The sequence below is a fragment of the Salvelinus sp. IW2-2015 genome, unplaced genomic scaffold, assembly GCF_002910315.2.
Source record: "Salvelinus sp. IW2-2015 unplaced genomic scaffold, ASM291031v2 Un_scaffold1648, whole genome shotgun sequence".
Classification (NCBI taxonomy): Eukaryota; Metazoa; Chordata; class Actinopteri; order Salmoniformes; family Salmonidae; genus Salvelinus; species Salvelinus sp. IW2-2015.
This window is the reverse complement of record NW_019943060.1, coordinates 53,832-67,713: the sequence shown is the minus strand read 5'-3', so window position 1 is coordinate 67,713 and position 13,882 is coordinate 53,832. Positions and strand designations below refer to the sequence as shown.

Below are 13,882 nucleotides of genomic sequence, written 5' to 3'. Positions count from 1 at the left end.
TTTATGGTGTAACATCGACACAGACACAGGAGACCAACCACCCAACAAACAAACATTGTTGAACAAGCCTACCTAAATATGACTCTCAATCAAGGAAACGTCAAACACCTGCCTCTAATTGAGAGCCATACCAGGCAACCCAAAACCAACATAGAAACAGACAACAAGAGAGCACCCCAAACTCACGTCCTGACCAACTAACACACAAAACTAAACAGAAAACAGGTCAGGAACGTGACATAACCCCCCCTCCAAGATGCGTACTCACCGGAACGCATCACCAAAAAGTCCAGGGGAGGGTCTGGGTGGGCATCTGACCACGGTGGTGGCTTAGGCTCGGGCGTGGTTCCCACCCCACCATAATCAATCCCCGCTTCCTTAGCCTCCCCACAATGACCACCCCCAAATAACCCCACCTAAATTTAGGGGCAACACCAGAATCAAGGACAGCTCTGGGACAAGGTAGCTCAGGACATAGGGATAGCTCAGGACAGAGGATCGCTTAGGAGAGAGAGGTAGCTCAGGAGAGAGAGGTAGCTCAGGATAGAGGGGGAACTCCGGACTGAAGGGCAGCTCCGGACAGAGAGACAGCTCTGGACTGAGGGCAGTTCAGGATTACTAGCCGCTTCTGGCTGAGGGACAGCTCATGGCTGACTGACGGCTCTGGACGCTCATGGCAGGCTGACGGCTCTGGACGCTCATGGCAGGCTGACGGCTCTGGACGCTCATGGCAGGCTGACGGCTCTGGACGCTCATGGCAGGCTGACGGCTCTGGACGCTCATGGCAGGCTGACGGCTCTGGACGCTCATGCAGGCTGACAGCTCTGGACGCTCATGGCTCTCTGACGGCTCTGGCTGCTCATGGCTCGCTGACGCTCTGGCTGCTCATGGCTCGCTGACGCTCTGGCTGCTCATGGCTCGCTGACGGCTCTGGCAGATCCTGTCTGGTTCGGCTCTGGCAGATCCTGTCTGGTTGACGGCTCTGGCAGATCCTGTCTGGTTGGCGGCTCTGGCAGATCCTGTCTGGTTGGCGGCTCTGGCAGATCCTGTCTGGTTGGCGGCTCTGGCAGATCCTGTCTGGTTGGCGGCTCTGGCAGATCCTGTCTGACGGGCGGCTCTAGCGGCTCCTGTCTGGCGGACGGCTCTAGCGGCTCCTGTCTGGCGGACGGCTCTGTAGGCTCATGGCAGACGGGCGGCTTTGCAGGCTCATGGCAGACGGGCGCTTTGCAGGCTCATTGCAGACGGATGGCTCAGACGGCGCTGGGGAGACGGATGGCTCAGATGGGCGCGGGGAGACGGATGGCTCAGATGGCGCTGGGGAGACGGATGGCTCAGATGGCGCGGAGGACGGATGGCTCAGATGGCGCTGAGGAGACGGATGGCTCTGGCCGGGTAAGGCGCACTGTAGACCTGGTGCGTGGTGCCGGAACTGGAGCACCGGGCTAAGGACACGCACCTTCATACTAGTGCGGGGAGCAGGGACAGGGCACACTGGACTCTCAAAGCGTACTCTATACCTGGTGCGGGTACCGGCACTGGTGGCACCGGCTGAGGGCACGCACCTCAGGACTAGTACGGGGAGAAGTGACAGTGTGTACAGGACTTAGGAGACGCACAGGTGGCTTAGTGCGTGGAGCCGGAACTGGAGGCACCGAACTGGATACACGCACTATAGGGAGAGTGCGTGGAAGAGGAACAGGGCTCTGGAAACGCACTGGTAGCCTAGTACGTAGTGTAGGCACTGTAGGTACTAGGCTGGGGCGGGGAGGTGGCGCCGGAAATACCGGACCGTGCAGGCGTACTGGCTCTCTTGAGCATTGAGCCTGCCCAACCTTACCTGGTTGAATGGTCTCCGGTCGCCCGACCAGTGCGGGGAGGTGGAATAACCCGCACCGGGCTGTTTAGGCGAACGGGGGACCATGCGTAAGGCAGGTGCCATGTATGCCGGCCCGAGGAGACGCACTGGAGACCAGACGCGTTGAGCCGGCCTCATGACACCTGGCTCAATGCCCAATCTAGCCCTACCAGTGCGGGGAGGTGGAATAACCCGCACCGGGCTATGCACACGTACAGGAGACACCCTGCGCTCTACTGCGTAACACGGTGTCTGCCCGTACTCCCGCTCTCCACGGTTAGCCTGGGAAGTGGGCGCAGGTCTCCACCTGCCCTTGGCCCACTACCCCTTAGCCCCCCCCCAGAAATTTTTGGGTGTTACTCACGGGCTTTTCGGCTTCCGTGCAAGACGCGTCCCCTCATAACTCCGGTTCCCTTCTCCGGTTGCCCGCTCTCTCTCAGTGCCTCCACCTGTTCCATGGGAGGCGATCCCTACCAGCCAGGATCTCCTCCCAGTGTGTAGCAACCTTTCCCGTCCAATACATCGTCCCAAGTCCATTCCTCTTTTTTCTGTCCCTTACTCCGTTTACTCCGCTGCTTGGTTCTCGATATTTGGTGGGTGGTTCTGTAACGGCGTTCCTCTCTCTCTTCATAAGAAGAGGAGGAGTAGTGATCGAACCAAGGCGCAGCGGGTTGTGAATACATGATGGATTTTATTTACAAGACAAAACGAAACAAACTATACTTGAATAAACTAACAAAATAACAAAACGAAAGTAGACAGACTTAGTACGACGAACTGACATAACACACGCCTCAATCTCCTCTCTTCAGAGGAAACGTCAAACACCTGCCTCTAATTGAGAGCCATACCAGGCAACCCAAAACCAACATAGAAACAGACAACATAGAATGCCCACCCAAACTCACGTCCTGACCAACTAACACACAAAACTAAACAGAAAACAGGTCAGGAACGTGACAGCAGGAGGTTAGGAAGCGCAGCTCAGTTTCCACCTCATTTTGTGGGCAGTGTGCACATAGCCTGTCTTCTCTTGAGAGCCAGGTCTGCCTACGGCGGCGTTTCTCAATAGCAAGGCTATGCTCACTGAGTCTGTACACAATCAAAGCTTTCCTTAAGTTTGGGTCAGTCACAGTGGTCAGGTATTCTGCCACTGTGTACTCTGTTTAGGGCCAAATAGCATTCCAGTTAGCTCAGTTTTTTTGTTAATTCTTTACAATGTGTCAAGTAATTATATTTTTGTTTTCTCATGATTTGGTTGGGTCTAATTGTGTTGCTGTCCTGGGACTCTGTGGGGTCTGTTTGTGTTTGTAAAACAGAGCCCCAGAACCAGCTTGCTTAAGGGGCTCTTCTCCAGGTTCATCTCTCTGTAGGTGATGGCTTTGTTATGGAAGGTTTCTGAATTGCTTCCTTTTAGGTGGTTATAGAAATTAACGGCTCTTTTCTGGATTTTGATATTTAGCAGGTATCGGCCTAATTCTGCTCTGCATGCATTATTTGGTGTTCTACGTTGTACACAGAGGATATTTTTGTAGAATTATGCATACAGAGTCTCAATTTGGTGTTTATCCCATTTTGAGAATTCTTGGTTGATGAGCGGACYCCAGACCTCACAACCATAAAGRGCAATGGGTTCTATAACTGATTCAAGTATTTTTAGCCAGATCCTAATTGGTATGTCACATTTTATGTTCCTTTTGATGGCATAGAAGGCCCTTCTTGCCTTGTCTCTCAGTTCGTTCACAGCTTTGTGGAAGTTACCTSTGGTGCTGATGTTTAGGCCGAGGTATGTATAGATGTGTGTGCTCTAGGGCAATGGTGTCTAGATGGAATTTGTTTTTGTGGTCATGGCAACTGGACCTTTTTTGTAACACCATTATTTTAGTCTTACTGAGATGTACTGTCAGGGCCTAGGTCTGACAGTATCTGTGCTGAAGTTCTAGGTTCTGCTGTAGGCCCTCCTTGGTTGGGGACAGAAGCACCAGATCATCAGTAAACAGTAGACATTTGACTTCAGATTCTTGTAGGGTGAGGCCGGGTGCTGCAGACTCTTCTAGTGCACTCGCCAATTTGTTGATATATATGTTGAAGAGGGTGGGGCTTAAGCTGCATCCCTGTCTCACCCACGGCCCTGTGGAAAGAAATGTGTGAGTTTTTTTACAATTTAAACTGCATACTTGTTGTTTGTGTACATGGATTTTGTAAGGTTGTATGTTTTTCCCCCAAGACCACTTTCCATCAATTTGTATAGCAGATACTCATGCCAAATTGATTCGAAGGCTTTTTTTAAATCAACAAAGCATGAGAAGACTTTGCCTTTGTTTTGGTTTGTTTGTTCTTTTTGTGTTGGAGTGTTTGTATGTTGTCCTGTAGTTCATTCAATGCAATTGGAGAATCCAGTGGATTCCGGTACCCTTTAATAGTTGACTCTAAGGTTTGTATTTGATCATGTATATGTTTTTGCTGTTTGTTCTTTGTTATAGAGCCAAAAAGATTGGAGAAGTAGTTTACCCATATATCTCCATTTTGGATAGATAACTCTTCGTGTTGTTTTTGTTTAGTGTTTTCCAGTTTTTCCAGAAGCGGTTAGAGTCTATGGATTTTTCAATTACATTGAGCTGATTCCTGACCTGCTATTCCTTCTTTTTCCATAGTGCATTTTTGTATTGTTTTAATAGGATCAGTTTTTCTGGGTCTCTATTTTTTTAATTGGACAGGTTTCTCAATTTCTTTCTAAGGTTTTTTGCATTCTTCATCAAACCATTTGTCATTGTTGTTCATTTCTTCGKTTTTTTGTTTGATTTTTTTTTTATTTGATAGGGAAGCTGAGAGGTCAAATATACTGTTTAGGTTTTCTACTGCCAAGTTTACACCTTCCCTATTACAGTGGAACGTTTTGTCCAGGAAGTTGTCTGAAAGGGATTGATTTGTTGTTGCCTAATTGTTTTTTGGTAGGTTTCCACACTACTTTCCTTCCATCTATAGCATTTCTTAATATGGGTGTCAGGTTCTTGTCTAGTTCTGACATTTAGGTTGCCACAGACTAGTACATGTCCCTGGGCCTGGAAATGATTGATTTCCCCCTCCAGGATGGAGAAGCTGTCTTCATTAAAGTATGGGGATTATAGTGGGGGGATATAGGTAGCATACAGAGGACGTTTTTCTCTGCTGGGATAATTTATTTTAGAATTTGTAGACAAATGTAAAATGTTCCTGTTTTGATTTATTTATTTATTTATTTATTTAGTAAGGTCTGCTAGCATACCCCCTGAGTCTCTTCTTTGTTTCACACCCCTCTCTGTCTTCCCCTCCCTCCCTCCTCCCTTCCTCCCTTCCAGGGACAGAACTGTGAGATATCCATCAACGCCTGCATCAGTTTCCCCTGTGCCAATGGAGGGACCTGCCACGTGATCCTAGGCCAAGAGGACCAGTTCAGGTACCCACTACCCACTACTCTCTCCACACACCACACAGAGAAGAGAGGCCGTCTGAAATGGCACACTATTCCCTATATAGTGGGCACAGACAGAGGAGTAACATGCAGGCAGCAGTTTGTTCCAGTGTGTGAGTGACTCTGTGAGAGCCCATGGTCCATGCTGGTGTTGTTCCTCATCAGGCTTGGGGCCAGACCACTGCCACACTGTCCTCTCTTTCATTGTTCACTGTTCGGCCTTTAAACACCWATCAACCAACCCTAGCTCTCTGCCTCATCAATGATCCACAAGTGGGATCTCTCCTCAGCCTTTTGATATAGCAGATGAAGGCTTTACAGCATGACCTCACTACAAAGCCTGTATCTGTTCTAGCTATGCACCGACACAAAGGTTCATCTCCTTGAGTCACTATGATGTCACGYTTTCCAGGGGTCGCAACCTTCAGGCCTCTTACAGTAGCTTTGTATATCCCCCTCTCTACTTCCAGCCCCTCAGTCAGTCCCTCTGGAGAACTGCTAAAGGACATCACAATCGCTCATATCCTCAGGGTCATGTTCAATCAGAAGCCGCTGGCCTTCAAAGAACAACAGGCGTTTGATAAAGCTACTCGTCTCACCAGTGACACTTATCTCTCTTTGCTCTGCTGAGAGCCTGCCCGCCACRCCGCACCCATGATGCCAACCCTGTGCCACCCCGCCGGCACAGCACAGCCAGGCCAGCTAGGGCAGGCGGGCATAACAGACAAGAGAGAGAGAGAGACAGAGTCAAGCGGTCTACCGATTCCACACGACATTTAGTTCTAGCTTGATGAATGCCCTTCCACATAGGATCTTACAGGGACACACGTCTAATTGGAGTTATTGAATTCACAGACAGACCTGATTACATTACATTTTCAAATGTCACTGGAGTTCTACCCTTGTTGTTATTCAAATTGAGGTGCAAGTCTTAGGCTTTCAAAGGGCATTAGTCCTTAATAGAGGGGCCAGGGCCACAGAGCAGAGGGCATCTGGAGCGGAAATTTGAAGTGAAGTGGAATGAAACCCAGTACACTTCCATGACTTTGGCAGTGTCCTAACTAACTATCTGTGACTGCTATCCTGTCTCTCTCCTCCCAAGCTGTACGTGTCCTCCTGGGTACGAGGGTCTGCAGTGTGAGGTGAATCCTGACGATTGTGAGGACAATGACTGTGAGAACAACTCTACCTGTGTGGACAGCATAAACAACTATACCTGCTTCTGCCCCCAAAACTTCATAGGTATGATACACATTTTATCAAAATGTCGAATAGACATGCAGACAAATGAAATCATGCAGAGAGTGGAATAATAGCCTACTACTAGCCTCATAATTAAAAAAAATACATTGGTGTTATTTGGCAGGTCACAGATCTTCTCTCGGGAACAATTCTATTTGGGTGGGTTGGGATGYGAAGAAGAATCTGTCCTGATGTCGGGTATCGGGTGGGGCTCAGAATTGAAGTGGCAGTGGAGGGTGGGAGGCGGTTACAGTAGCATTTTTAATCTACTGTAATAAACTTCTTATCCTACTCTAATACAATTCTTATCCTACTGTAATATACTTATTATGCTACTGTAATACTCTACTTATCCTGCTCTAATACAATTATTATCCTACTGTAATACACTTCTCATGCTACTGTAATACACTACTTATCCTACTCTAATACACTTCCTATCCTACTGTAATATACTTCCTTATTCTACTGTAATACATGTTGTATCCTACTGTAGATAAAACTACTTATCCTACTGTAATACACTTCTTATCCTACTGTAATACACTTCTTATCCTACTGTAATACACTTCGTATCCTACTGAATACACTTATTTCCTACTCTAATACTCTTCTTATTGCTACTGTAATAAACTTACTTATCCTACTGTAATACACTTTTTATGCTACTCTAATACACTCTTATCCTACTCTAATACACTTCCTATCCTACTGTAATATACTTCCTATTCTACTGTAATACATGTTCGTATCCTACTGTAATAAACTACTTATCCTACTGTAATACACTTCTTATCCTACTGTAATACACTTCTTAATCCTTACTGTATACACTCCCTACTGAAATACAACTTTATTATCCTACTCTAATACTCTTCTTATGCTACTGTAATAAACTACTTATCCTACTGTAATACACTTCTTATCCTACTGTAATAAACTACTTATGCAACTGTAATACACKTTTTATGCTACTCTAATACACTTCTTATGCTACTGTAATAAACTACTTATGCTACTGTAATACACTTTTTATGCTACTCTAATACACTTCCTATGAAACTGTAATACACTTATTATGTTACTGTAATACACTATTTATGTTACTGTAATACACTTCTTATGCTTGTCATGTCTTTGGCTATGCCGGATTAAGTGATATGACATGCTATTCTATAAAATAATTTCTCTGTAATTAATATTACCTGATTAAGCTAATCAGGTAAATAATKAACTAGAAAGTCGGGGCACCACGAAATAATGTTTATAGAGCTGTTATCTTCCGAATAAACTCTTAAAGACCTAGTAGTCTTTTACCTCAATAGCAGTCCATATTTAATCGTCACTTTATTTAGTCTCATCTGAAAGTTATAAATTCTTGGTTATCTTCACGAACCCTGGCTAACAAGTTGAATCAGCAATACAAAATTGGGTTTAATTATTTATTTACTAAATACCTAAATAATCACACAGAATTACATCTACACAGAATGGATCATACATTGATTACAAATTACGTCATAAAGGAAAACGTCCCTGGCGGACGGAACAGATATGACAGCTGGGTTTGAGTGAAAGAGCGGGAAGACTTGAGGAACAAAGGGAGAAGCCATGCTATCGTAAATACAGTATCTTATGCATTCTAAATTACCGCCCATTTGAAAAAGGAAAATGCAATAAATATTTACTCTGAGCTGCGCTTCGGTAGATTGATCGTCGATAGTAGGCCATGTTGCCCAGCAGGGATCTCTTGTCATTTGAAGAATGTCTCTGGTGGTATCAGGATACTTGGTAGTACCGTCGTCGTGTGGTAGAAGAGATACTCTGTCCGTCCTCTCCTAGCCCACATCTACAGTTGCTGCGCTAACGCAACGGCTAGGAGGTATCACTTCTTTAGTGAATAAGGGTTCAAAGTTCGTACCAAGTTGCCATGCTATATGCTCATGTTATATTCTGGCTGGTATAGTTGAAATTCATCCTTCCGACATGTAGGTCGTCACCTTCACATTGAAATTCGATGCTAATTTCGTTAGGTTCTCTAAGGTTGGCTTAGTTCTGTAGGTGGTCTTTGTCCTTTCAACGTGGGGACCTCAAGTCCACACGTCCTTGGAACAGAAAGTTACATTTTCGTCAAGGGGCTTATATAGGGTTGGGAGAGAGGGCCGTGTTTCAGAGTTTCTCTATGATAAACTGTTCTCTCATTTAAGAAGCTAAAACTTACATTTCATCTTTTCACAAATAGTTTCATATTTAAACATTTAAATTGCACAACGATTCCATGTGAATCTGATAACTAGAATGTGTAGAYTTTCCAAGATACACTTTATGTCGTCCTRTCATCAKTMAYAATGTCTCAGACGACAACTGAACTGACATCATATTCATTAAGTCCCAACGCAAATTTTCAACTGGTTGGATTACCGAAATATGGTTCCATTTCCCATCTTTTGATGTTCCCAGAATCTCTATGTTAACAAAGGGCTTTTTCAAGAGTCAACTCTATAGAGTAGAGAGAGAGAAACGCAGGGGAACGTATTTATGGGGGTCATAAACSTCACCCATCAAGCCAACATCATGACATGCTACTGTAATACACTTCTTATGTTACTGTAATACACTTTGTATGTTACTGTAATACAGTTCTTATGTTGCTATAATACAATTCTTGTGTTACGCGGTAAGAGTAATACACCTTCCTTCTGTTAAGTGTAAAATGCAACTCTTATGTTAGTGTAATACACGTATTTTTACTGTAATACACTTCTTATCGTTCACTGTAATACCTTTCTTGCTACTGTAATACACTTTGTATGTTACTGTAATACAGTTGTTATGTTGCTATAATACAGTTCATTACGTGTTACCCAGTAATAACACTTCTTATGTTACTGTAATACACTTCTTATGTTACTGTAATACACTTCTTATCCTACTGTAATACACTTATTATCAACTAATGCTGTTATATTGCCCATCCCCCAAAAAAGTATTCAACCACATAAAGATAAAGGTTAGCTTAAACATAGACAAAATCCTAAACTCCTCTGGACTAAAACTGCAACTAAATAAACCAAATACTATATTTTTGGGGAAAGTTTTTCTGAATTGATCTGAAACTGCTCTTTGGAATGATAATTCAATCACGTCGGAGCAAAGAGCCAAAGAGGGCAAAATATCGCGAGTGGGGGGGGGGGGAGTCCCTGCTGTCCTGCACAGTCCAGTGAGCTCAGCCCAAGCCCAAGCACTCTCCTGTACTCCCTGTTCACCCACGACTGCGTGGCCATGCACGAGTCCAACTCAATCATCAAGTTTGCGGACGACACTACAGTGGTAGGCTTGATTACCAACAACGACGAGACGGCCTACAGGGAGGAGGTGAGGGCCCTCTATTGATTTCTTTAGCCAATGACTTGCAGGTCTTCGCACCAATCGAAACCAGAGCCAGGCCTGAGCAGTGAGAACAGGCAGACTCAGACCATGCACCATAGAAAACCCAATTGGAGTGGATTTCCTCTAACGCAGCGGGCTGTTGGGGATGCTGGATGCGGGCAGGCTTCCCCAAGGCTCCACCATGAGGCTGCAGGATGAGGGAGAGGCAGAGGAAACAGACCTGGCAGTAGATAGAGGGGAGGGGAGAGAGTGAGGGAGGGAGGGGGTGAGGGAGTGTAAAGGAGTGGAGGAGAGGCCTGTCTGTGAAAGCCTGGCTGAGCCCCAGCCACCCACACTGTTAGAGGAGCGGATCTCACATAGGCAGGTGGACAGAGACAGGGGTTTATTGAACCTGGCCAGGCAGTGTTTAGTGGATTCCGATGGGGCCTTGCTGGGCAGGCAAAGCCTGTATTCCATGCAGATTACAGCAACAATATAAGACATGTGTTTCAACCCCCACTCTATGGGAGAGTGGAGCAGGCCGGCAGTATAACATGACCCACTGTGCTGAGAAAGCCATGATGGTGCTTTAGGGAGACATAATAATACAATGGGACAAATCACAAAACACACTCAAACATTACACACAAATCCCAGGCTCGTATATATACAATGCACTAGAATAATCGCACAATAAGCCACTAAGTCAAATCATGCACAGACGTTAGCTAGTATTATGTAGGTCGGAAATGACGTTTCAGGCCATGAACTCACCATCTCTCTATTCTCGTGTGTGTGTGTGTGTGTGTGTTGTGTGTGTGTGTGTGTGTGTGTGTGTGTGTGTGTGTGTGTGTGTTGTGTGTGTGGTGTGTGGTGTGTGTGTGTGTGTGTGTGGTGTGTGTGTGTGTGTGTCTTCCCAGGGGATCTATGTGAGGAGGGAGTGGACCCCTGTATGCAAGGCTTTGACCCCTGCCAGCATGACTCCAAGTGCCTCCCCCTCACCAAAGGCTACAGGTGAGTGACATGCAGCTCTCAGATGGGGGGCGAGACTGCAAAAGATCAGAAGTCACCAGAGGCAGCCCAACAGGAAGTGGGCTGTCGTCCTCCTGTCGTCAGGACAACCTGTTCTGTTCTGTTCCTCCAACATGTTAATATCCTGTTCTGTTCTCCAACATGTTAATATCCTGTTCTGTTCTCCAACATGTTAATATCCTGTTCATGTATTGAACAGGAACAGAATATATCCTGTTCTGTTCCTCCAACATGTTAATACTCTGTTCTGTTCTGTTCCTCCAACATGTTAATATTCTGTTTCTGTTCCTCCAACATGTTAATATCCTGTTCTGTTCTGTTCCTCCAACATGTTAATATCCTGTTCTGTTCCTCCAACATGTTAATATCTGTTCTGTTCTGTTCCTCCAACATGTTAATACCTGTTCTCGTTCTGTTCCTCCAACATGTTAATATCCTGTTCTGTTCTCCAACATGTTAATACCTGTTCTGTTCCTCCAACATGTTAATATCCTGTTCTTGTTCTGTTCCTCCAACATGTTATATCCTGTTCTGTTCTGTTCCTCCAACATGTTAATATCTGTTCTGTTCTGTTCCTCCAACATGTTATATCCTGTTCTGTTTTCCTCCAACATGTTAATATCCTGTTCTGTTCCTCCAACATGTTAATATTCTGTTCTGTTCTGTCCTCCAACATGTTAATATCCTGTTCTGTTCTGTTCCTCCACCATGTTAATATCCTGTTCTGTTCTGTTCCTCCAACATGTTAATATCCTGTTCTGTTTCCTCCAACATGTTAATATCCTGTTTGCTGTTTCCTCCAACATGTTAATATCCTGTTCTGTTCCTCCAACCATGTTAATATCCTGTTCTGTTCCTCCAACATGTTATATCCTGTTTCTGTCCTCCAACATGTTAATCCTGTTCTGTTCCTCCAACATGTTAATATCCTGTTCTGTTCTGTTCCTCCAACATGTTAATATTCTGTTCTGTTCCTCCAACATGTTAATATCCTGTTCTGTTCCTCCAACATGTTAATATCCTGTTCTGTTCCTCCAACATGTTAATATTCTGTTCTGTTCTGTTCCTCCAACATGTTAATACCTTCTGTTCTGTTCCTCCAACATGTTAATATCCTGTTCTGTTCTCCAACATGTTAATATCCTGTTCTTGTTCTGTTCCTCCAACATGTTAATATCTGTTCCTGTTCCTCCAACATGTTAATATCCTGTTCGTTTGTTCCTCCAACATGTTAATATCCTGTTCTGTTTCCTCCAACATGTTAATATCCTGTTCTGTTCTGTTCCTCCAACATGTTAATATCCTGTTCTGTTCTGTTCCTCCAACATGTTAATATCCTGTTGTGTTCTGTTCCTCCAACATGTTAATATCCTGTGCTGTTCCTCCAACATGTTAATATCCTGTTCTGTTCTGTTCCTCCAACATGTTAATATCCTGTTCTGTTCTGTTCCTCCAACAGTTAATATCCTGTTCTGTTCCTCCAACATGTTAATATCCTGTTCTGTTCTGTTCCTCCAACATGTTAATATCCTGTTCTGTCCTCCAACATGTTAATATCCTGTTCTGTTCTGTTCCTCCAACATGTTAATAACCTGTTATTTTATGAAGAGGAAACAAACTCTAGTGTACGTGACTGTGCTGTTTAAAGGCACACTACTGCAGTAGAACTGCAGTTTTTCTATGTTAGAAAGAGCAAGAGAGTGGGTTTAAGGTAATAAGAGTTCAGTCACAGTTAGAAGTTAGGAAGTTAGAAGTTCACAGTTAGGAACTGTTCAGCGCCAGTTGTTAAGAGTACATTTATATTTTGAGTTCAATACATGAAGTTCCCTCTCAGGAAATAAAAGTTATTGGATTTGAATAACAGTTAAGTGTTCAGAGAGAATTGAATTGAGTTGAATTGAGAAAGAGAGTAGATAGAGAGAGAAGAAGGTGGAGGGAGAGAAAGAGAGCGAGAGAGAGCGAGAGAGGGGGAGAGAGAGAAAGAGTAGCGAAAGATAGAGAGAGAGGGAGTTGGGGAGAGAGAGAGAGAGAGAAGAGAGAGGGAGCGAGAGAGAGAGGGGGGAAAGAGAGAAAAGAAGAGAGGGGGGAGAGTGAGAGAGAGAGAGAAAGAGACTGTTTCCTTTGTAACATTGTACCTCTTTATTTTCCTGTGTCAGGTGTGAGTGCCTGCCAGGCTATGTGGGCCAGCACTGTGAGCAGGACTACAACGACTGTCTGGAGAACAAGTGTCAGCACGGGCCGAGTGTGTGGACGCTGTCAATGGATACACCTGCGTGTGTAAAGAGGGCTTCAGGTGAGTCCACACACAGCACAGACACACACGCTGATCTTACTGCAAAGGCTGACGTAGGCTCAGTGCCGCAACAGCGTCAGGCCAGCTGCAGAGCACACACACACACACACACACACACACACCACACACACACCACACACACACACACCACACACACACAACACACACACACACACACACACACACACACACACACACACACACACACACACACACACACAACACACACACACACACACACACACACACACACCACCAGACTGTGAGGAGCTACAGATGGTGCTTTATTATCCTCCACTTGGCTGTCTAGTCTGAGGCGTGCAGTGCAGGATGGTGCAGGGTGGTAAGGGTGATTTGGGTGTTGCAGGGTGGTGTGCGGTGGTGCAGGGTGGTGCGAGTGGTGCAGTGGCTGGGTGGTGTTTGGTGGTGTGGGGTGGTGCAGGGTGGTGCAGGGTAGTGCAGGGTGGTGCAGGTGGTGCAAGGTGGTGCAGAGTGGTGCAGAGTGGTGCAGTGTGCTGGGTGGTGTTTGGTGGTGCAAGGTAGTGCAGGGTGGTGCAAGGTGGTGCAGGGTAGTGTGGGGGGTGCAGGGTGGTGCAGAGTGGTGCAGTGTGCTGGGTGGTGTGGGGTGGTGCAAAAGGTA

At 45.5% G+C, this 13,882-nt stretch overlaps 1 protein-coding gene across 1 annotated transcript in view; it reads left to right on the top strand.

Annotated features, from left to right (window-relative positions):
• The window catches only part of LOC112071577 (slit homolog 3 protein-like), a 185,089-nt gene that overhangs the window by 128,192 nt on the left and 43,015 nt on the right, over nucleotides 1–13,882 (top strand). Inside the window, 5 exon segments of the mRNA XM_070439444.1 lie at nucleotides 5,194–5,291; nucleotides 6,409–6,548; nucleotides 10,838–10,931; nucleotides 13,106–13,185; nucleotides 13,188–13,242. Coding sequence (XP_070295545.1) covers nucleotides 5,194–5,291; nucleotides 6,409–6,548; nucleotides 10,838–10,931; nucleotides 13,106–13,185; nucleotides 13,188–13,242 — 467 coding nt within the window.